The sequence below is a fragment of the Lycorma delicatula genome, chromosome 12, assembly GCF_047948215.1.
Source record: "Lycorma delicatula isolate Av1 chromosome 12, ASM4794821v1, whole genome shotgun sequence".
Taxonomy (NCBI): Eukaryota; Metazoa; Arthropoda; class Insecta; order Hemiptera; family Fulgoridae; genus Lycorma; species Lycorma delicatula.
In genome coordinates, this window is record NC_134466.1 from 64,631,383 (window position 1) to 64,657,437 (window position 26,055).

A 26,055-nucleotide genomic window follows, 5' to 3' on the forward strand; every position below is an offset into this window, starting at 1 on the left:
AAGTATAATTTAGATCCTGAGTTACAGTACAAGATGAAAAGATAAAGATGCTACGATTTGCTGATGATTTAGTAATTCTAGCTGAGAGTTAGAAGGAATTAGAAGGAACAATGAACGGCGTGGATGAAGTCCTACACAAGAACTACCGCGTGAAAATAAACAAGAAAAAACGAAAGTAATGAAAGGTAGTAGAAATACCGAGCATAGACCACTGAATATAAAAAAAAAGAGAAAAGATTACGGAGGTAGAAGAATTTTGTTATTTCGGAAGTAGAATTACTAAAGATGGACGAAGCAGGAGCGATATAAAATGCCGAATAGCACAAGCGAAAAGAGCCTTCAATAAAAAATATAATTTGTTTACATCAAAAATTAATTTAAATGTCGGGAAAAGATGTTTGAAAGTATATATTTGGGGCGTCGCTTTATATGGAAGTGAAACTTGGACAATCGGAGTATCTGAAAGGGAAAAGATTAAAAACTTTTGAAATGCGGTGCTATAGGAGAATGTTAAAAATCAGATGGGTGAATAAAGTGACAAACGAAAGGGTATTGCGGCAAATCTATGAAGAAGGAAGCATTTCGAGAAATATAGTTAAAAGAAGAGACAGACTTATAGATCACATATTAAAGCATCCTGGAATAATCGTTTTAATATTGGAGGACAGGTAGAAGGAAAAGATTGTGCAGGCAGGCAACGTTTGGAATATGTAAAACAAATTGTTAGGGATTTAGTATGTAGGGGGTATACCGAAATGAAACGACTAGCCCTAGGTAGGAAATCTTGGAGAGCTAAACCAGTCTAATGACTGAAGACAAAAAAAAGAGCGGTAGGAAAATAGCAAAATCTAAAACCTGAATAGATAATTTATAAGTCAATACTCCTTAATTTATTTTATCAATCCCTTTCACGTCTTCTCTACCCAATATCTCCAACTGGCGTCAATCGTACTTTTTTCCACTGTGCAATTAATTTTCGGAAGATAACTTTGGTGTATATGCGCTCCAACAAGCCGATGAATTTTTAAACAATTTAGGTGGTTTTACACAAAAAATAATTTTTCCAGTAAGACAGATGATTGCAGCCGCAACCCGCAGTACAAAAAAATGTATGACCAGTCGGGATACGACTGGAATATCCCTTTCCTTGAAAGTCATTCCCCTCTAAGTCATAAATAGAATTTTTAGAAAGAATAATTTGATATAAAACACACAGCTGCAGTGCCGGAGCGTATAGGCATGACCTTGCACCCAAAAGCAGACCGTAGCAGAGAGAGATAATTTCATTAGAGGCTTATTAAATTTATGAATTGTTTGTTAATTTTTAAATAAATTAAGAGGACATTCAGTAAATTGAATTTTCGTTGTTGATCGCAACAACGATAATTGATATGAGACATTTTTTATGTTTAAAGACTCGATCAAATAATGATCTGAATGCATAGTCTATTTGAAGATAGGTATGGGAAGAGTTTTGTGTGAAACCTTCGGTTTAGAGAAAGTCGTGAGGATCACTCTTACGCAAATCGTTAATTTGAAAGTTCAGGGTCGTAGGTTATAAGTGGTCATGGTTGAAAGAAGCCATACGAACGTGTTGGTTATGTAAATAGACTGATGGAAACGACTTCCGACGCATTTGCATCGGTGGCATCATGAGAGAGGCCAAATTGATGACTGTGATGTATTATCACGTTTAGAGGGTCTGAAAAACGATCTCCGGTAAAGCTCATGGGAGTTAATAACAGAGGGGGTGGTATGGCAAAGTGTCACAAAGCTAAGTCTTTCCTCGTTCTAAGGTTAAGTCTAGTCTTGACCTCTTAACCACGTCTTTCCCAACGAGGTTAAGATATAAAACATACAATTAATTTTAACTGAAAAATTTTATTTTCAACTTTTATTAATTTATCTTTTTTTAATAGAGATTTAAAAAGTCTTTTTTACATTTTAAAGGATGTACTGAAATATTGGTTGGATCTGGGTGTCGACGGATTTAGAGTTGATGCTGTAAAACATTTAATGGAAGATCCCGAATTTCATGACGAATCTTGCTTGCCCGGATATAAAACATGCGAAGATTATTTTCAAATGTTTCATAATTACACGACCGACTGGCCGACAACATACGATATGGTTTATGAATGGAGAGAATTTATGGATTCTTATGTAAAAAACGTTTCCGATAAACATACCAGGTAAATATTCTTTAAAACTAATTTCAACTATAAAAATAGAATCTAATCTAATTCTTCTTTTTGATCGGTTAATTCACCATGTAAGCTTCGAAGCATTTGCATGGGCATATGTAATGAAAATTTTATAGCGTGTGAAAAATGCTATGACAGACCGGGATTAGTACTCGAGACCTCTGAATGAAAGGTCGAGACGCTACCAAACCGCTACGAAAATCAGCATTTATCTAATCATTTAAGATAAAAGTTAAATAACAAAAATTTATAAACTAAATCTTTTTGAAAACCCAAGAAAGTTTTTGCACATAAAAAACTGACAATAATGTACAATGACTTTTCTGTCAAGCAGCGAAAGCCGCGTTTTGGGAAACTCCTGCAAGTGAGGGTTGTTTCTGAAACACAGCTTACATACACAACTTAATTAAAAATATTTTTCATTTTATTTAAATATTTAATTGTAATATTTTTTCGTTTATTTAACTCGATGATCCTTACTAAATCGTACGCACATACCGTATTTAACTCGCGCGGTTATGGCGGTACTAGCGGCAATGGTCACCACTATCTAAACTAATGTAATTTCACAACTTACATAGAACAAATTTCGCTTGTACGGTCGCCAGACTGGTGTAATTGCGAGGATTAACGCAGCAGGTACCGAGTCGACTGGGCGATCGAGTTTGAGACCCAGCCAAACCGAGTTAGTTAGTTTTTTACACTAATTTTTTTTTCATTTATTTAATTCTACCGCTCACCTGTGACGTCACAACATAGCGGACGACTTCAATGGCATTTTTTTGTGGGGGGGGGGTGCGATTTGGCAAGAATTATTTTTTTGCAAATATTGTTATTTTTTAATTGATAAAAAACGTGCCTAAGAAGAATATAACGAAAAAAATTTGTAATTTCGAGATAGTGATGATGACCTTATTCTAGTCTCACACCCTTGACCTTTTAAATCGATAATTTAATGGAATTAATGCCCCATATATATATATATAAGTAATCAGACAAAGTTTGGTCAAAATCGTCCCGGTAGTTGTGAAAATATAAGGTAATCCAGAGGCCAACACCGAACAAACACACGTACATTGACATCTGGAAAATTTCCATCCGGTTTTTTGGGGTTTCTTAGGTGTCAAAACGTTAAGATGCGGTGAAAACCGCATTCGACGAAATTGGATCGATTACAATACGTTCCCCTCTAAAGCTATAGCGCTAACTAAACGGGAAATAAAAATCTTTTCTTCTGATCGAAACATAATAATGCATTAAACAGACACGTCAATACAACGTAAAAAAAAGATGTAAGATAAATGATATATGTGTTTAAAGTCTAATAAAAAATTAACCAAAATTTCACATTGTGGGCAGCAGAAATAATATCTTCTTTTTTTTTGAGGTTTTTAGGGGCATCGATTCCTTTGGTCATTAGCCCCATCCCACTTCAAAAAAAAAAATAAAAAAAGGGTTCAATATTTCACATTTTCATGTGTCAAAAAATGATCAAAATTTTACTTTTTCTTATAACTTCTGATCCAATAAAATTACTTTCTAGGCTTTCCTTTCGGCCATCCTTTTTTGCGTTTCTCCATTCTTCTGACGGCCTCAACCTCTGATGACAGCGTATCTGAGGCCTCAGACATGGCATCGTCTTCCTCTATTTCGGATTCCAGTGACGTTCTTCGGCTGATGTCAGTTGATGAAACTTTCGCCGGTGCTGTTAGCATCTTTGCTAGCGAATCTAAACTTATAAGCGATGATGTCTTCGCGGCGGATGAGCCGGACTCTATCTCTACTGCAGTACTGGGTCCAGCTGAAGTAGATGCTCTCACCGAAGCTGATCTTTGCGCTTTTGGAGGCTCAAAGAAATAATATCGTTCAAATTAATGGAAATTTTATCTATGCGATCAGCAATGTTAGGTCTGCCTGAAAAGAACAATCCAACAATTTTACCCGTATATTTAACATTTTTTTCTGTTATATGACGTAAATTTAATATTATTCATTCGATTGAGTCAAATCATTCAGTTCAAACCTAGCTCACACAGTGATAGAGATTCACAGTTCATTAATTCAATTCATTAAAGTTTGTGCTTCAACCGGTAAATTTCCACTACTACATATATAAACTAGCGTACCTCGTTGCGAATTCGCCGACAATATAGATGTAGCACTGTAGATTCACTCGCAATGCTTTTTTAATAGCAGATTTATTTTTTTATAAATAAAAAATATTTAATCAATGTATTTCGATTTTCATTAAATCCTGATAAAACGGTAATAAAAATTTTTATGAAAAATACTGAAGGAATATACGATAAACAATGAATTTTATCCAAAACTTAAATTGAACGATATTTGTTAGATCAATCCATTTTATGAATGAATTAAAATAGTTCAATAAAGATAAACAAAAAATTTATTACAATCCCAACCTAGCATCCCCATCGCGGCTTCGCCCGTGGTCTATGGTTACTTGAGCTTCCCGTCACAATCCGAGGATCATGCCTCGCTTTTTCTCTGCCTTCCCGTTTCTCTTTCCTTTATTTCCATTTCCCCCATCCTCTTTCCTTTTCTCGTTTTTCTTTCCCTTACTTCCCTTTCCCATTTCCCTTTTCCTCTTCCTCTTTTTTTGTCATTTCCATTTCCTTTTCACCCTTCTTCCCTTTTTACCCTCTGCCCTTTTTCGATTTTTCCCTTACACCCTTCTTCCCCGGTTTTCGATAAATTTCGGTATAGGTTCATTTCACCGCAAGCAGAAATCATGGTAAAATTCTTTGTTATTCCTAATTTAAAAATAAAGCCTTTTCCGGAGACATGTTTATTATGAACTCTTTTCATTATTTTAAACAGATAAATACAGCTGTAAAATTTAGCGGCATTCTTCTGGAGCATTCGCTCACTAATTCTGTTGCTCTGCGCGCGCACACGATGTATTAATATTACTTATTTGACAGATGTAATGAATTACTTCATTTCCATTCTTTACCTATGCTTTTAATCTCGACCAATTTTATTGGATCTGACATCTTCAATTATTTGCTTTATAAATTCTAATTTTTTAAATCCATTTTAATTTAATTATATACTAATTTTAAATTTAATTTAATATTATTTTATTTCATTTTAAATAAATTTATTTAATCTCCTTCTTCTTCCCCCCATTTCCCTTTCCCCTTTCACTTTTCTTTTTTATCTTTTCCCTTTCCATTTCCTTTTCCCCGTTTCTCCTTTCTCTTTTTCCATTTTCCCTTTTTACCTCCCCTTCTACCTTTTTCGATTTATCCTTATATCCCTTTCGCCCTTCTTCCCCACGCGTAAATCGGTCCAGTAATTTTTTAGTCTATAGCGGACACACATACCGGAAACATCGCAATGGAATCGTAAAATATTACATAGTATAGCGTATGTTGCTTTTACGTCCAACAGATAGCTCTGTTAACATGAAATTTAATTTTTTATCGATTTGAACCTGAAGAGATGTGGTCGGTTATAGAGCGAGGTTGGACTGTATGTTTACGGGTAATGAATGAAGACAACGCCTTGTTGCTTGTTGAATAATGGTTTAATGAATTGTCGTCTTGACAGTTAATGAAATGAATTTTAACATAACGTATACTTTGACATATAAAAATAAAAAATATAAAATTAAATACAACATTAAGTTAACGTTCATCTGAACAAATAATGGAGTCCATCCGGATTAAGAGTATGACGTGACCGCCGTGGATCAGATTCGAGCGCCGAATACCAGTACGAGCTTAACTCTCCGGTGAGCGCTAGCACCCACTAGATCGCAGCACCGGCCTGCACGTCGTGGAACGTACAGAACCCCTTAAAAATCAAAATTTCGCAAAATCCTTTCTTAGTGCACGTCTACTGAAAGATACGAATGTACCCTGAAAATTTTAAATCTCTACCTATAAGAGTTTTGGTTGTACGTTGATAATGAGTCAATGAATCAGTTAGGACATTCTCTTCTGTATAATATATATATATATATATAGCTTATGACACTTCCGGTAACGTAAGGATTCCAACGCGGGGTCATTCATCTGAATCAGTTCAGCGGTTGAGCTGTTATAGTGGAAGAAACATACATACGAGTACATATACACCCTAAATACATTATACTCATTTTTGGGCAATTTTGTAAAAAAGCTCATTAAAATTACGTGTGGCTTTATTATTAAATGATAAGAAACGATTTTACACAGTGTTTAATTAAATCAGCATATTGTTTATCAGAATGAACCCCACCTAAATATTCATAATTGGTAAAATCTTTAAAGATGTTTAACATATGCGACAGCCTGTCCCTTCATAAACATATATGTTTAATTTATATTTATTTATTTATTTATTAAAATCTGTTTCAGAATTCTATTAATTGAGTCATACACAAGTATTGATTATGTAATGGAGTATTACGGAAATTCTACACATCTTGGTGCACATATGCCGTTTAATTTCTTCTTGGTTTTATTGGCTAGCAATGAATTAAATTCAACAATTTATAAATATATAATCGATACTTATTATAACTACATACCAGATGGAAGTTGGGGTAACTGGGTGGTAAGTTAATTTCATTAAATAATACAATTAACGCAACTAAATGACACTTGTTTTAATGTTTTCATTCTTGTTCTAAAAACAAAAAGCAAATCGGGATCGATGTTGCTAAATTTTCACGGTAATCTCTTTTTTTAATTATATTTCAACTCCTACCCAGTATATTTTGATTTTTTTTTTGTAACTTTATTCCATTTTTATGAAACTTGTATTTCATGAATTAAAGAACAATTTAGATCCGGAGTAACAGTAAAGACAAAAATTCTAGGATTTGTTGATGATATAGTAATTCTAGCTGAGAGTAAAAAACATTTAGAAGAAAAAATGAACGGCATATATGAAGTCCTACGCAAGAATTACCGCATGAAAATAAACAAGAACAAAACAAAAGTAATGAAATGTAGTAGAAATAACGAAGATGGACCACTGAATGTAAAAATAGACAAAGTAAAGATTATGGAGGTAGAAGAATTTTGTTATTTGGGAAGTAGAATTACTAAAGATGGACGAAGCAGGAGCGATATAAAATGCCGAATAGCACAAGCGAAACGAGCCTTCAATAAGAAATATAATTTGTTTACATCAAAAATTAATTTAAATGTCAGGAAAAAATTTTTGAAAGTGTATGTTTGGAGTGTCGCTTTATATGGAAGCGAAACTTGGACGATCGGAGTATCTGAGAAGAATAGATTAGAAGCTTTTGAAATGCGGTGCTATATAAGAATATTAAAAATCAGATGGGTGGATAAAGTGACAAATGAAGATATATTGCGGCAAATCGATGAAAAAAAAAACGTTTGGAAAAATATAGTTAAAAGAAAAGGCCACATATTACTTATAGGCCACATATTAAGGCATTCTGGAATAGTCGCTTTAATATTGGAGGGACAGGTAGAAGGAAAAAATTGTGTAGGCAGGCAACGTTTGCAATATGTAAAACAAATTGTTAGGGATGTAGGATGTAGGGGGTATATCGAAATGAAACGACTAGCACTAGATAGGGATTCTTGGAGAGCTGCATCAAAATATGTCTGAAAGATTGTTGAATAAAATCAAGTGTCATCTTGTTGCATTAAAAGAAATCTTAAAAATTTGTATCTCTGACATGCGCGCGCATATTTCTGCACTTAACGTTTTACATGCAAATTAATGGCAGTACCTATGAAAATTGGAAGGCAAAAAAATGCTATAGGAAAAGGAAGAAATTAATGTAAAGAGATGCAACCATTTCTTAGATTTTTAGAAGAGACTATTTTGTTAAAAGGAAATAATTTTTTTTCTAGAGGAAATTATATAACTCTGAGGCTGACAGACTTTTTCAATCCATTAACAAAATTTTCTTTTATGTCGGAAGAGGGAAATCTCTACCGATGGTAGTGTACCAGTAGGCCTCTCACCGACTAAACCCCGAACCCGCCATAAGCACAACACAGTATCCGGGAGGAGTCGCGAGATGCCTACCTATTAGAAAGAGATGGCAAGGAACCCAGCGGTGTTCCGCGGGTATCGACAGAACAAGTACATCCGCGCCCGAGCCAAACTCAACCTGGTCTAACTTAACCTAATCTGGCTTTTTTTTTCTTTACGTCGGAGGAAGGAAAATCTGCAACCAGACGCCCAGCAGCCCGTACTACTGGGTGCGTGGGGTTTCCTTCAAAAGCAGGAACCCACACAAAACCTTCCCTTTTTCCTTCAAAACCCTCCCCCTCACACAGCTTGGGGTTGGGATCGCCTAAGCAGACACACATCATCCCCACGAGTGTCTCGGGTTCTACCTGTGTCGTTTCCAAGCAGTGGCTTCAAGCGTCCCCCGAGGGCACCCAGCAGCGACGGTTGAGGGCTGGCTCTCAACCATCAGTCACGGACTAAACATCACCCTATCTTGGTTCCTCCTCTTCAATTTGCTTGGGCAGTACTTCCTAAAACCAGCGAGAACAACGACTCAAACCCTCATTGGAGCTAAGCTGGCCTAATCTATTCTAACTGATGAAGTTGGACGCCTCCTATCTCCGCAGGCTAACCTCCACCCAATTCTCCAGTCCCCTCCCCGTAATGATTCTCCTTACTATCAAGGAGACCACATTCCTCCTCACGGCACTAGCCAGCGTGACACCGATTATGTTGTTTGTATCTAACGGGCCTGAAACCGCGCCCTTGGATTCGTCCACCGTACGAAAATCACGTACTCGACATCATCCAGGGGGCCACAATACGAGCACAAGGCGTCTTTGCTGCGCCCTCTAGTGTACAGATACTACCTGACAGACATGATCCGATAGGAATTGAGTAAGAAAACAGTCTACATCTCCAAAACCCTTACTAACCCACGACTCGACACGTTTAATTATCCTGAATGTCCATCTTCCCTTGTCAGATGCATCCTATCTTGACTGCCACCTGTCTATACCTGTCTAGAAGAACACCGAAAAACGATGTTCTCTCCTCCTCCCTCGCTACAAGTTGTCGTTGAACCGTAGCAGCAAATCTATCGGTGGCGTACTGACTATATGAAACTGAGAGGAGGTCGTTATGTAGCCCGATCATGCTCGCAGAGACATCTTCTCTGGACCCCCTCAAGGGTCAGAAAGTCTGTTATGCTGTATGTTTAGGGCTGTTAACTAGGTAGGTACCCCATATTAAGGGTCAAGCTCAAAATACTGGAGCATCGTCTCAAAAATCTTGGTCCACGTTGCTGAGAAGCTTGCTCAGCGCGGCCACCATCTTTTCTACTTTAATCATGGTTTCGATCATGTCTTCTAAAGGAACGCCTCCCGTCCCAAGGTACTTCACCGAATTACAGAAAAGACAGAGACATCTTGTACTAAGAAAACAGATATGCACCAGATACCGCCATCCAGCCATGATACACTTTAGTTTTCTCCGGAGCCAATTGCAATTCTTTATCGAGTAGCCATTCTCTCACTAATGCGATGGCTTCGTTGCCCCTGTCCATCACGTTATGGTCGGTCCTACCTACTACGACCAGAACCAAGACGTAGACGAAAGCGGCCGGGGCAACACCCTTAGGGAACGTTAGCCTGAGGACTCCATCGTAGACAACATTCCAGAATACGGGTGTAAGCATAGATCCCTGCTGCACATTCCGATCTACCGTAAACATGGCTCTGCCGTTAGAATATTCCTCATAACCATACCTTCAAGGGGTTTCTCCTAATTACTTCTTATGATTTCAAAGTACGTTCTTCTCGGTAAGATATGTTGGGAAAAAAATAACTGCTTAAAATTTGCAGACATTTGTCAGTAAATCAGTCATACAATTTCGCTTACCTCAATACAGCTGCTCACATCAAAAAAATCGTACATATCAGACACAAATTCATTCAAACATACTCCGCTATAGAACGTGAAACATCACTTCCACCAACACACTGCCGAACACCTGTTCAAGCGTAAATTCCATGGCTGAAAAACCCAGTTGCATCGCTTGTGATTTGTTGTTAGACTAATGTGAAGAGAAAAGGTGTTCAAATAACAAAAGCGACGGCGACTCTTCTCTAGTTTTAACAAAACAGACAGTGCGTATTAACCCTAAAATTCACTTTCTAAGATCTACAAAAAAAGGAAAACTTTTAGTCTTGTTTATAAAAGAAAATTAATTGTTATTTATTTATTTAATAAAGACAGGAAACCACGACAATAAAAGGGTGGCAACTAGAATGGGGGATGATGCAGTAGACGCTTTCAACATGCTACTTATGTTAATGCCTGGGACACCAGTAACATATCAAGGAGAAGAACTCGGGCAATCCAATAATAAAATTCGAAAGGATCAGATACGTGATCCGAATAACAACGGGGGCGGATCTATTGACGTTAGAGATCCTGAACGAGGACCTTTTCTATGGGATAATACCCAAAATGCTGGTATAGTATTTCTTTTAATTCTTTTTACCCGTTTTTTTATTACTTTTTTGCAGAAATACAACTCAAAAACACGGATATATTCGTGTCAAAAACGTAAAGTTGAACTCAATCTTAAATCAAATGAAAATCTTTTCTATTTCAAGAATAAAGTATCTTTAATGTCAGGTTTGATTATAGACTAAGGAAGGAAATGATTTTCCTTTGCTTTCTTTGTTGCTGACCAAACAGACTGCTACAGTTTGATACATCAGACCCACTAAAACATAAGTGATATTTAATCGTGGAAAAGATATCTTGATTTTAATTATTACAAGGAACTGGCTGTTAATTGGGCAAAGTAATTCTTACATAAAAGTATAGCTAAGTACTTTTTATAGTAGTAAAGAAATACTTTGACGTGTAGTCTAAGTAAAAGTAATTTAGAGGAAGTAATATTGAAAAAAATCCTTTATTTTAGTTATCTTTAAATTTAATACATTATAAAAGGCTGTCCTTTTATAATTGCTTTAGCACTGAAAAAAATCATTTAGATACCCATATTTATTTTTATTGAATCGATCTGTGTTAATTCCGTTAAGATCAAGACTGGTAGATGACCTTGATGCACCCACCGGGTTGGTCTAGTGGTTAACGCGTCTTCCCAAATCAGCTGATATGGAAGTCGAGAGTTCCAGCGTTTAAGTCCTAGTAAATCCAGTTATTTTTACATGGATTTGAATACTAGATCGTGGATACCGGTGTTCTTTGGTGGTTGGGTTTCAATTAACCACACATCTCAGGAACGGTCGAACTGAGAATGTACAAGACTACACTTCATTTACACTCATATATATCATCCTCATCCATCCTCTGAAGAATTATCTAAACGGTAGTTACCGGAGGCTAAACAGGAAAAAGAAAGGAAAGATGACCTTGATGTAAAGCAAACTAATTTATGAACGAAAGTCAATGTTAAGGTTGCTGTATGACCCTGAAGTCAAGGTCAAGGCTGCAATGTGTACCTGGCCAAAGCGATCGGTTAGAATTCTCTTGGGTCTTCTCCACTCATGATCAGCCACCTGTTCTTGAACTCTGTCTGAATCTGTTGCCATTTGTTGTCAGGGGGCGCTAGGGTACTCTTCGTGGCCTCAGAGGATCCTCCATCGTTGAAGAAAGCCTTTGTTTGATGAATGTCAGGATGTAGGTTGAATCTCTGAAAATTTTTTCAACGATATACTGATGATAATAATCGCTTAAAGCATTGACATAGTTACTATGAAACAATTGCAGCAATCAGTCGATGGTAACAATCATTTTACCTTCATCAGTAGTCCAAAAAATCCTACAAGAATATCTTCTGGGATCTTAAGTTATCTTCTTTGACCTGTATGATTATGGTTTTTGTTCAGATACTACAATAAATTCAAATCATTATAAATATAATCGAGTGTGCAGCAAAGATTACGCGCAAATCCGTCCAGAAAAGTTTAATTAAACCATCCTACATTTACCAAACATAACGAAGTTCATCTTTTTGAAAAATCTTTTTCGAAATTGTTCCCCAACACTTCAATTTTAAAGTGTTAGAAGCGCAGTATTTCTAGCTGAAGCTTCTGATATAGTATCGGCTTTGCTAAAAGGCGGGTGTAACAGGATATCTTAGGTAGCAAGAAGCTAGTTGCCGGTCCAGCAACCCCTATTCCCACCTCGCATGTCAACTGAGTTTTCTAAACTTTGACGAGAAACAATGTATTAATAACAGTGACTACGAGTGAGCGGAATCACTTTTGAAGAAACGTTTTCATACTGATTAACAACGCGATTTGTTTGTTGGGTTTTCAGGAAATGTAATTTTTTTTTTATTACAGATAGACTGTAATACAAAACACATTATAATTTTTGAAAGGAACCTTTTGAAACAATCATACAGTATCACAAATCTAAAGGGAAAAATACAAAAATAAATGAATAAAACGTGTAAAATTAAAGGGGAGGTAAATCTTCAACAATTGTATGTAATAAGAACCCAATGAGATCCTATTAAATTTATCTATTAAAAATTAATAATAATAATAATAATAAGCCTTTATCAAAAAGGAACTGTATTAAAAACAAAATTACATAAATATAATAAATTACGGACAAACTCATGACACAGTTGCTGTTTTAGGTACTACCAAAAATGCTAAGTTTCACAAAACCAAACTTTTAGCGATTACTTTGAATTTTTGTACGAGAATCAGCGATGGAGCCGATCCGTTTTTAAGCAGAATTATTTACTAGTGATGAGACATGGATGTATCAAACAGATTACACCGGAATCAAAAGAACAGTCCATAGAATAGAGACACAGTCATCTCCCAAGAAACTGAAGTTCAAACAAACAATATAGCCCCTGTAAACTGTGTTTTGGGATAAATAGAGGCAGTTTCTTGTTGATTTTTTGCTTTGGGGTGAAACTGTAAATACAGAGACATATTGTGTACCCAAATCAGCTGATTTAGAAGTGGATATTTCCAGCGTTCAAGTCCTACTAAAGTCAGTTATTTTTAAACGAATTTGAATACTAGATCGTGGATATCGGTGTTCTTTGGTGGTTGGGTTTCAATTAACCACATCAATTACACTCATACATATCATATTCATTCATCCTCTGAAGTATTATCTGAAAGGTAATTACCGGAGTCTAAACAGGAAATAGAAAAAGAGTCATATTGTGAGACCTTGACGAAACTCCGTCTTCCAATCCAAAACAGAAGGCGTAGCATGAGCAGTACGGGAATATCAGACCCACCGGGTTGGTCTAGTGGTGAACGCGTCTTCCCAAATCAGCTGATTTGGAAGTAGAGAGTTCCAGCGTTCAAGTCCTAGTAAAGCCAGTTATTTATACACGGATTTGAATACTAGATCGTGGATACCGGTGTTTTTTGGTGGTTGGGTTTCAATTAACCACTCATCTCAGGAACGGTCGAACTGAGAATGTACAAGACTACATACACTTCACTTACACTCATACTGATTCATCCTTTGAAGAATTATCTAAACTGTAGTTACCGGAGGCTAAACAGTAAAGAAAGAAGTACAGGAATTTCGTGCTGCTTCACAAAAATTTTCGGCCGCAAGCTATTCATCTAGTCATTTGGATATGAATAAACTGATCAACATCGTCCTAACCTGGCGCCCAGATTTCCTTCATTTAAAGCAGCAACTCGGCGGTCAACGACACAAAGACGTCAAAACAGTTATATGGTTATCTTCATACAATATGAAAAGTACCTTATTATAAGTGGAAATTATGTAGAATTGTAGATTAAAATTCAGGGTATCAGGTAACATAATTTTATTTTAAAAGAATTTTGTTATAATTTTTTTACATCAAAAAGGTACTTACTTAAAAAAACATGCCTTGTATATGCATACTACACAGTTCGGGAAGAGAAAGTGTGTATCATTAAGAAACCAGAACCAATTCTTAAGTACCTGTTGAATTTTTTTTAAATTTAAAAACTGAAGTAAATTTAAAAAGTAAAAAATTTGTATCTATTTATGCCGGTTACTGCCCTTTTTTCAAACTGTGAATTACATAGATATTGGTAAATCCTATCCTGGGTCCATAGGTTCATCGTTCATTTAGCCATAACGGAAGTAAAATGAATAAAAATTCTTCTGTCATATCTCCTGGTGTTGGAAGTTTCATATATATTCTACACACTGATAAGATTTTCTATCTAAACAAAGATAAAATAAGAGTAATTATTTTTTTTTAAATTGAAAGAATATTTATTAGTGATTTAACAACAACAAAAAAGTGATATAGGGAATTGTTGTGGTTTAAAAAATCGTTTTCTAATAAGCAAAAAAATTTTATACCAATTGAAATACGACTTTGATTACAGTTACAATCAACTTTGAAACAATCATTTTTCACTGGAAAAACCAAAAATTTTCAATAAATAAGGAGTATGATTAAAAGTGTACATTTATTAAATTCAGAAATAAAAATTAGTTTCAAAATTACTAAAAGAATTATTTCTTTTAGGATAAATAATAAATATTCTTCAGTGATTTTATTACTTATAAATCATAAGTTAGTTATAAGAGATTTCGAATATAAGTGTAAGCGCTTTATATAAATTTAATTATTATAAAATTAGGTAAATTTTAAATAAATCAAATTAAACAGATAAAAAAATTATTTCAGGTTTCACGAATAAAAAAATTCCATGGGAACCGATCCATCCATCCTACTGGAAAATAAATCTTGAAACCCAAAAAAATTCAACGAGAAGTCATTACTCTGTATACAAAAGATTAGTTGAATTACGTAACCGAGATACATTTCAAAGAGGAGATATTAAAACATATGATGTAACAACTTGGGTATTCGTATTTACCAGGTAACGTATTAACTGTGTCATAATACAACGTAAAGTTTAAATATCATAAAAGTAAACCTTATATAATCATGCCGGGCTGAATTAAAGACAAAGAAACACGTAAGATATTTTTCTCTACATTGAGCAGGTCAGTGGAGAGAGGATCATAATACCCTGATTACTAAATATATACCGGTTCAATTTTTTTTTATCTAGAGCTCTGTGACGTAAGTATTGTGCAATGAACTACCATTTGTCTTCTGCGCTTTTTACTAGTACACTTGTTTTAACAATTTAATATCACATTAGTCCTTCTGAAAACTGCCAACCGGTTACTTGCACCAATATTATTAGAAATCATTTTTTTTTTGTCTTCAGTCATTTGACTGGTTTGATGCAGCTCTCCAAGATTCCCTATCTAGTGCTAGTCGTTTCATTTCAGTATACCCTCTACATCCCTAACAATTTGTTTTACATATTCCAAACGTGGCCTGCCTACACAATTTTTTTTGCGACTTTTTTTCCATTTTTTTATTAAAGCGACTATTCCAGGATGCCTTTAAGTCTGTCTCTTCTTTTAACTATATTTTTCCAAATGCTTCTTTCTTCATCTATTTGCCGCAATACCTCTTCATTTGTCACTTTATCCACCCATCTGATTTTTAGCATTCTCCTATAGCACCACATTTCAAAAGCTTCTAATCTTTTCTTCTCAGATACTCCGATCGTCCAAGTTTCACTTCCATATAAAGCGACACTCCAAACATATACTTTCAAAAATCTTTTCCTGACCTTTAAATTAATTTTTGATGTAAACAAATTATATTTCTTACTGAAGGCTCGTTTCGCTCGTGCTATTCGGCATTTTATATCGTTCCTGCTTCGTCCATCTTTAGTAATTCTACTTCCCAAATAACAAAAATCTTCTACCTCCATAATCCTTTCTCCTCCTATTTTCACATTCAGTGGTCCATCTTCGTTATTTCTACAACATTTCATTACTTTTGTTTGGTTCTTGTTTATTTTCATGCGGTAATTCTTGCGTAGGACTTCATCCATGCCGTTCATTTTTTCTTCTAAATGTTTTTTACTCTCAGCTAGAATTACTATATCATCAGCAAATCGTAGCATCTTTATCTTTTCACCTTGTACTGTTACTCCGAATCTAAATTGTTCTTTAACATCATTAACTGCTAGTTCCATGTAAAGATTAAAAAGTAACGGCGATAGGGAACGTCCTTGTCGGACTCCCTTTCTTATTAGGGCTTCTTTCTTATGTTCTTCAATTATTACTGTTGCTGTTTGGTTCCTGTACATGTTATCAATTGTTCTTCTATCTCTGCATTTGAACCCTAATTTTTTTAAAATGCTGAACATTTTATTCATTAGAAATCATTAGGCGAAATAGATGAAGTACCTTTTCTCTTGTACACTTTTGTAGCCAATCGGTTTTTGAATTAAGTTGTGTAAATACACCGATGGAAATGCCTGCCGAAGCATTTACATCGGTGGAATCCTGAGAAAGGCCAAAGTGATGGCTGTGTTGTGTTATTAAGTTTAAAAGATCTAAAAGACGACCTCCGAGCTCATCAGGACTAGGAACGGAGGAGTTGGTGTGGCAACCGAAATCGTCACAAAGCGGGTGTCTTCCCCCCTATTGGTGTCAGGTAATTTTCAAAACTTGATTTGATATTTTTATATGGATTTTTTTAGTAATAAAATATGGCAAATATTTAAATAATTTTTAAAAATAATAAAACAAAACTATATTAGAAATAACATATAGTATTCTACATAATTTTTTCGGTTTATACTTGTAAACGGATTATACTACGTCACGTAGTTTTAGATGAACAACCAACCTTCCATCGTAAAAAAAAATTGTACTAAACTTAAGAAAGTTAAAGAAAAAAAAAAGTAATAAGAATTGGGACAAAAATAAAAGAACCGAAATCGGTTCACTTTTGCGGATGACCTGGCTCAAAGAAGAATCGATTCAAAAGTTACAGGATCTAAAAACAGGAAGCTAAGAGAGAGCAAGTCTACAGATATCCTTTAAAAAGTCAGACATAATTCCCGGTGCACCAAAAAAAAATTTTCAATTTAGCATAGAATACGAAAATTCTAAAGTGGTGACTAGTACGGATAGAGCGGTTTCTTTTTTTTGTCTTCAGTCATTTGACTGAGTTGATGCAGATCTCCAAGATTTCCTATCTAGTGCTAGTCGTTTCATTTCGGTATACCCCCTACATTCTATATCCCTAACAATTTCTTTGACATATTCCAAACGTTGCCTGCCTGCACAATTTTTTCCTTCTACTGGTCCCTCCATTATTAAAGCGACTATTCCAGGATGCCTTAATATATGGCCTATAAGTCTGTCTCTTCTTTTAACTATATTTTTCCAAATACTTCTTTCATCATCAATCTGCCACAATACCTCTTCATTTGTCACTTTATCCACCCATCTGATTTTTCACATTCTCCTATAGCACCGCATTTCAGAAGTTTCTAATCTTTTCTTCTCAGATACTCCGATCGTCCAATTTACGCTGCCATATAAAGCTACGCTTCAAACATATACTTTCAAAAATCTTTTCCTGATGTTTAAATTAATTTTTGATGTAAACAAATTATATTTCTGAGTGAAGGCTTGTTTCGCCTGTGCTATTTGGCATTTTATATAACTCATGCTTCGGCCAGGTTTAGTAATTCTACGTCCCAAATAACAAAATTCTTCTACCTCCATAATCTTTTCTCTTCCTACTTTTACATTCCCTAAATTAACTAAATAATAACAACCAAAACTTGAAAAATTAGACCCGAGATATAAAATAACCCTTTTAAAAAAAAAACAAGCCCGATTAGAATGATCCAGCAGCAAGGGACTGTGTCCAGGTTCTGCGATAAGTAGGGAGAAATAAACTCCCGTCAACTTTGCATTCCATTCCATTCCAGCAGCTAAATAAAAATGTGAGCACATCATCAAATAAACCTATGCACCATCCTTTGTTTATTGAGAACGATAAGATATGTTTCTTTTTGAGGGGAGGGGGCAAAAAACGCCTGCGCGTTATCATCACCCGGAATTTTTTTTAATAAAAAAATAAAAGAAAGTAAAACGAATCTAAAAGATGAATAAAATTTACAACTTAATATCACAGATAAAATCTAAAATAAAACCAAAAGTGAATAGAATTTAGCAAAGTCCGAGATGGGTGTAAAGGGCCCATTCTCGGATAACAAAAAGACTAAAAAGAAAACTAAAACCCATTAAAGATCTAATATAAAACTTAAAACTAGGTTAAAAACTAAAATAACAAAATTAAATAAAACTTAAAACTTATATGAATCATATAAAAAAAATTAAAACTAAGAAACAAACTTAAGTATACTACACTTACATATTCTGACTAATTAAAATTGTGGTCTCTTTGTGGGACGGTGTGGGGTATTGTCTAGCTTTTTATAGTTTTAACAAAATTTAATTGCGAAAACGGTCACTTTCGCGGCCGGAATTTTCGCGCGGTTTCCATTTATAGGGTACGCGATATACAGACTCCTACGCCTGATTTGTCATTTTTTGACTTTCATACCGCCTCTTTACGGTGGTTCGTTTAATACGGCATGAGGTCTTTTTCGTATACCCTGTGGAGTAGGGTCCTTTCGCCAGATGTCCCGGAGTTGGCCGTGTTCGGACACGGCCGCTTTTCCGAACAGTCTCCGTGCATGCGCCACCCCCACCTCGGATACGGTGTGTAGTCCCCCATCGTAGCGAAGAGTGACGTTTCTGACGGACCGCGGTGGTGTTCCAAATATCGTCCGCAACGCTATGTTTTGAACGGCTTCTAATTTCTTTTGAAACGTGGAGTTCAACAAAGATTCCCATGCCGGGTAAGCATATGTTAGAATCGGCAGGACGTATAGCCGAAAAATGAGCAATTTGGTCGCCAGTGGATATGGGCTGACACCCAGTTCAGTACTGGGTATAGTGAGGCCCTGACGGCACGAAGCAGGAGCGATATAAAATGCCGAATAGTACAGGCGAAACGACCCATCGTAACGAAGATATTTATGACGAACTGACCCCTCAGAACCCCGGAAAACCGAAATATGATCTCGAGATTTCCGCGAAAAAAATGTGCGTACGTGTGTATGTATGTAATGTTGGCATGTAAATCGTCTTATATCTCCAGAACTACCAGACCGATTTTCACCAAACTTTGCTATAAAATTTCTGTAGTACGGCCATTTCTGTTATTACATTTTCAATTCAAAATGTCACGGGATGGGAAATAAAGGGGAAAAACGAAATAACCTCCAGATTTTGTATAATTAGGATATATTAATATATAACATTTTGGATAACATTAAGGATAACAACTTTTGTAAAAAAAAAGGTTTGCTAAATTTCATCCCCACCCCTAAAAATGGTTTTAATGTTGAAGAGTTATAAAAGGCAATTCACAAAAAAATATTTTTGTGAATAATTATAAAAAAACATGTAAAGATGTAAAAATCTATTTTAAGTGACGGCTAGTACCGCCACACCCGTACGAATGAAATACGATATGCGCGGGCATTTTAGTTAGAATCATTAAATTAAATAAAGGAAAATATATTTTATTTAAATAATATGATAAATATTTTTAATTAAATTCTGTGTAAGCCGTGCATTCAAAAAAAGCCCCGTGACAGAAGTCCTACATCTGTGTTCTCAGCTTTTTTTTTTATGTGTCAGTTTTCGATGTGCCTTGTGCTTGTTCTTCACGGTTGGACCGTGACCGTTTTCGATGGCTGTTATTTTAGACGACTTACTTTTCATCATCGGTGATAACAAAATTGTGACGTCAGTAACATCGAGAAAACCGGTTGGTTACTTGCCGGTAGCAAAGCTACTTCCTAACTCTATGCCCGAGCATTGTTGGAAGACAAAGCGCCGTTTGCGTTTTAAAAAGGATCTAGTTTCATTACGTCTGATTTGCATACCGCAAATATCGATTTGTTATGTGAAGTAAACTGTTTCAATTGATGCGAACCAAAATATCGAGCTTTTTAACGAGTCCATGACATTCAGTGCGAGTTTCAGTTGTGTGTGTGTGTGTGATACATTTAACCTCCTGGATTTTATTAAAGGAAAATTTTATTACATGAACAAAATCTTACAATTTATTCAATGATTATTAAAAATGTTACAAAATATTTACGGATAATATGGTAATATTTTTGGTTTATATACTTTTATCGCATCGCTATAAGATTATATCTGTTTATTATATCTAGGAGACCTCAATTCTCCAAACTGTAATCGAGAATATAGGTTATATATTATAAATTATGTATTTTCTTTATTTTTTTAGGAGCTTACCTGGAAATGAAACTTATGTGACTGTAATAAACTTTGGGAGTGAAAGAGAGGTAGTGTTGCTGGGAGAATTTGTGCCTAAACTTCCAGAAAAATTGAGTGTAGTTGTATCAAGCATCAATTCTGGTTATAATGAGGGGTATATATATATTTTAATTAAGTAATAATTTATAAATATCTGTTTGATGTAAATATATATTGTAATAATAATAATAGTTTAGATTTGATATTAATAGTAGAAGGAAGATTAAAGAAAAACAAACCAACATACTTGGCGTTTATAGACCTAGAAAAGGCATTCGATAACGTAGACTGGAATAAAATGTTCAGCATTTTAAAAAAGTTAGGGTTCAAATACAGAGATAGAAGAACAATTGCTAACATGTACAGGAACCAAACAGCAACAGTAATAATTGAAAAACAACATAAGAAAGAAGCCGTAATAAGAAAGGGAGTCCAACAAGGATGTTCCCTATCTCCGTTACTGTTTAATCTTTACATGGATCTAGCAGTAAATGATGTTAAAGAACAATTTAGATTCGGAGTAACAGTACTAGGTGAAAAGATAAAGACGCTACGATTTGCTGATGATATAGTAATTCTAGCCGAGAGTAAAAAGGATTTAGAAGAAACAATGAACGGCATAGATGAAGTCCTACGCAAGAACTATCGCATTAAAAAAATAAACAAGAAGAAAACAAAAGTAATGAGATGTAGTAGAAATAACAAAACTGAATGTGAAAATAGGAGGAGAAAAGATTATGGAAGTAGAAGAATTTTGTTATTTGGGATGTAGAATTACTATAGATGGACGAAGCAGGAGCGATATAAAATGCCGAATAGCACAAGCGAAACGAGCCTTCAGTAAGAAATATAATTTGTTTACATCAAAAATAAATTTAAATGTCAGGAAAAGATTTTTGAAGGTATATGTTTGGAATGTCGCTTTATATGGAAGTGAAACTTGGACGATTGGAGTATCTGAGAAGAAAAGATTAGAACCTTTTGAAATGCGGTGCTATAGGAGAATGTTAAAAATCAGATGGGTGGATAAAGTGACAAATGAAGAGGTATTGCGGCAAATAGATGAAGAAAGAAGCATTTGGAAAAATATAGTTAAAAGAAGAGATAGACTTAAAGGCATCCTGGAATAGTCGCTTTAATATTGGAAGGACAGGTAGAAGGTAAAAATTGTGTAGGCAGGCCACGTTTGGAATATGTAAAACAAATTGTTAGGGATGTAGGATGTAGAGGGTATACTGAAATGAAACGACTAGCACTAGATAGGAAATCTTGGAGGGCTGCATCAAACCAGTCAAATGACTGAAGACAAAAAAAAAAAAAGATTTGGTAATAGTTCACGAAGCCATATGAATGTTAATCTCTTTTATTACGCGTAAATTAATATAGTGAATTTCAGTAAGCTGAAATAGTTGATCAGTTCAAACAGAAATGTAGAAATTGAAAGACGTGAAACTGTCCAGAAAAACAAGCAAAAGGGAGAATGTATTTTATTTTCGTTTAGTTAACTTGTCTTTTAATAACTTGTCTCTTCAGATTCCATGAGTTTCTTACAAGCCATTAGTGATATATACTGAGACACCCTGTTGTCTGTGATGTACAATCTATCATCTCTGAAATGACTCAACGTAATAAAAGTGTAAGCTTCTGCTGGACCCCCTATACTATACAAATCCATGAATGCGAGATAAAGTTCTTTTTGGAAATTTGAGTCTATTTTTGGATTATTCCTTAACTTCTGGAGGAGGAAAAATTCTTAGTCATTATTTATGGATTTAATTAATCAATGAATTAGCCTAGTTAATTAAACTATTAATTCTGTGAGCAACAGACCTTAACTTTGGAGTGAAATTAAAAAAATTAGTTCTAAACAAAAAAATATTGAATTAAAAATAAATGAATGTTAAAATAAGGTAAAAAAACTGAGAGTTATTGTTAATCATAATTATTTATTGTAAAATTTGTACCCATAAAAAATCTCATCGCTTCCTGTATCAGCAGTATTTTTTTTTTATCAGCAATTTTGTAACAACAATATAATGGGCACTGTTTCTTTAATCTGATATTTTATTTCGATTACTGAATATTATGAACAAGATTTCTATGATTTTTTTTTTTTTGTTTTACAAAAAACTTATAAACGCCAAGTTGTTTACGACAGGTTAGCGTACGTTTGAGCGACAGTATTGTTATCTGGTGGCCAGTATTTGAAGCTCTAAGACGCGCACTTTCAAACGGTGCAAATTTCATTCATACGTGTCTGCACAGATGCATGGTTTTCAATTCTGATCATCCTTTTTTATAAACGCTGTACATATTCGAAAAAGAAAAAAATATCCACAATTAAATATATATATATATATATTGTTAAGATTTAATTTATAAAATAAAAATGATACTAATAATTATATATTTTTTGTTTTATTTTTCAGGGACGTTATAGAAACAAAATTATCATTGCATGTACAATCGAAAGTGTTAATATTAAGACCAAAAGCAGCAGTAGTATTGGTTACACATGTCAATGTTATTAACCCTACCACACAGTTACCAAATATTACAACTGATCCATCCCGAAATAAAACCGCTAATTCAGCCAATTCTTTATATGGAATGAAAAATAATTCATCGTTATTGTTTTTATTAGCAATAATTTTTTTACTTCGTCAAAATAGATTTTAATGAAAAATTACATTAAAAATGTTACAATAAAATTGCTGGAATTTTGTTTCTATTAAAAAAAATATACCTAAAAATGTCATCATCCTTATAAAATGTCAATAGCTAGAAACTATTATTGCCATTGATTTTTTAATAATGCATATATATATATATATATATATATATATATATATATATATATAAATTTAAACAGCTACGTGTAACAACACAATCTTTATTAAAAATATACTTCCCTTATAATAAATAGCGAGGCGAGAGTGTAAATCAACAGGATATGTCTTGCTCATGGTCAGTTATTTATAAAATATTTATCTAACTATCTGACATTCCTTCTGGTTATTATTACAGGTTGATTCAGGAGAACAGCGCAATACTTTGAAAATTCATTATAGAGACTACAAATAAGAAAAAAGTTCATATAAACATAGGTCGAAAACGCTTCGTTAGCGAGTTATACAGGCTGAAAGATTTCGCCCGAGTTTCAGTTCCTCCGGATAAATTAAGGCTTTCTGAAATTCTGGGAAGGTCAATTAAGGGGCAAATTCAACTGTTTCTTATGGTTTTGAGCTGGGAAATCGAGAAAAAGGTCCCAGAACTGTATCTCTCTTAGTTTCTAAGATATCCCATGTAAAACGCCTAAAATAGGGTCAAAAAACACATTTTTTTACGTTTGACGTACAATAACGTTGTTAAATTGGCAATAAATCATACATTTTTAAACGTAAATTGTAGAGAATTTAATTATAAGAAGATTAATTTAAATAATGTCAACAGAAAACAAATAAAATTTTAAACATGTCGAATTTTATTAACAAAATAGAATAATTTTTAACAGATTGAAAAAACTTTTTCGTTATGTACAGTAGAAAATAACTGGAGGAAGAAAGAATACTTACGGTTTTTTTGTTGTTGTGATAATGATAAAATGCTGTACAAAAAGTAGTATTTCATGTGGTTTAATAACTTTCAAAAATGCCACCATTGTGTTCAATGCGTTGTGCAACATTTTGTGTTGCCAGTTTAACGGTATCTTTGCGTTCCTTGATTATAGCTGCAGCGTTAAGAATCCGAGCAATCAGTTCATCGCGTGTCTACTTTTTGCTTGTAAACCTCATTTTTCAACCATCCCCACAAACAATAATCCAACGGAGTGAAGTCTGGGGATATCGGTGGCCAATTAACCGGCCCTCAACGTCCTATCCATTTACCAGCAAACTTTTCATCAAGACATAGCCTTACTTCATTAGTGAAATTTATAGGAGCTCCATCAAGTTGGTAATACATTTCGTTTTGCTAAGGGGATATTTTCCAGAAATATTTTTATGCACTGTAAAATTAATACAAAATTACACTTCTTAACAGTTTTCTGAAATTTTTACGATAAGAATTCGACGTAATACTGCAAACACGATTGATCAGCGAAAGGTTATTTAACATATTACCACAATTAACTGACAACAATGAGTAGCATTTAAACAAATTATGATGAAAAAAATCAGTGTTGCCAACTTATTTTCCGTAGGTCTAAAATTATTGTACCTACTAGACACGTAGACACAAGTTTTCGTCGGTTTTGTTGTTAATAAGAGTCGAAATTTTTAAAATTTTATTTGTTTTCTGTTGACATTACTAATTTATTGCCAATTTAACAACGTTATTGTACGTCAAACGTAAACAAAATGTGTTTTTTGACCCTATTTTAGGCGTTTTACATGGGATATCTTAGAAACTAAGAGTGATACAGTTCTGGGACCTATTTTCTTCGATTTCCCAGCTCAAAAACCATAAGAAACAATTGAATTTGCCCCTTAATTGACCTTCCCAGAATTTTAGAAAGCCTTAATTTACCCGGAGGAACTGAAACTCGGGCGAAATCTTTCATCCTGAAACACTCACTAACTAAGCGTTTTCGGAGCTATGTTTATATGAACTTTTTTCTCATTTTTTGGTCTGTAGAATGAATTGTCAAAGTAGTGCCTTATCCTCCTGAATCAACCTGTATATTCATTTTTGTGGTTTTCAAATAGAAAACCCCGAATCAAAATTTAAAAAAAAAGTATTTTTGTAAGAAACGTTTTATAATTTAATTAGCCTTAATTTCCCTCCACCATGAATATTTTTTTTGAAAATCTCCTGCAGCAAAGAAATTACAAAAAATTCAATCCCCATCAATAAGAAATGTGAGGGATCGTCTATTTAGAATTTACAAAAAAGTTTGTTGAAAGTTATATATAATTATTCTATTAGTTTTCATTTTCAGAGTTTAAAATGTTTTTATTAAAATTCATTTAAAAGCGTGTAAATTGAAAATAAACATTATTAAAAAAGCAAGAACGGCTTTCATTTATTCATATCACCTTTTTATTTAAATTACACAATGAGCGAGTAAATAAAAAAAAATGTATTACACTTTATATGAGGGACTGATCCACTAATAAATATTTAATTAACTGAAGAATAACATAAAATCTGACAACACAATTATAGGACTTTCCCGTCACGCAGCTTTTTCTGATTTTAAATAGCATTTTCTTATCATTTTATTTAAATACATTATTTTTTGTTTATTTAATTCAATGATTTTAACTAAAGCTCGCGCGCATACGTATTTCATTCGCGCGGGTGTGGTGGTACTACCGGCCACTTTAAATATTATTAATTTATTTAATTCTACCGCTCACCTGTGACGTCACAACATAGCAGCAGGCTGCTAAGTTGGATGTTGGATGTGGGCTGTGTAAGGAGGGTTAAGACCCCACTTTGATGGGGGAACAAATTTTTTATGTACAACGTGATGCTAGCAGAAAAAACTGTAACGAAAAAACCTACTTTATTTCTTTCTACAACGTTTCAAAATTATTACAATTTTTTGGAGTGGGCGTGCAATTTAGCAAAAATATTTTTATACAGAGTTTTTTATAATTGTTTACAAAAAAATTTAAAAAAAAAAATACACCAAAAATCACCCCTTGTACTGACT

At 34.3% G+C, this 26,055-nt stretch overlaps 1 protein-coding gene across 1 annotated transcript in view; it reads left to right on the forward strand.

Annotated features, from left to right (window-relative positions):
- The window catches only part of LOC142332897 (maltase 2-like), a 32,819-nt gene extending 9,704 nt beyond the window's left edge, over positions 1–23,115 (forward strand). Inside the window, exons 5-10 of the mRNA XM_075379589.1 lie at positions 1,951–2,192; positions 6,572–6,770; positions 10,409–10,652; positions 14,833–15,028; positions 20,368–20,511; positions 22,826–23,115. Of these exons, the coding sequence (XP_075235704.1) occupies positions 1,951–2,192; positions 6,572–6,770; positions 10,409–10,652; positions 14,833–15,028; positions 20,368–20,511; positions 22,826–23,075 (1,275 nt within the window). The 3' untranslated portion in view covers positions 23,076–23,115. The remainder of the gene's footprint in view (positions 1–1,950; positions 2,193–6,571; positions 6,771–10,408; positions 10,653–14,832; positions 15,029–20,367; positions 20,512–22,825) is intronic.
- Positions 23,116–26,055: the final 2,940 nt, after the last annotated feature.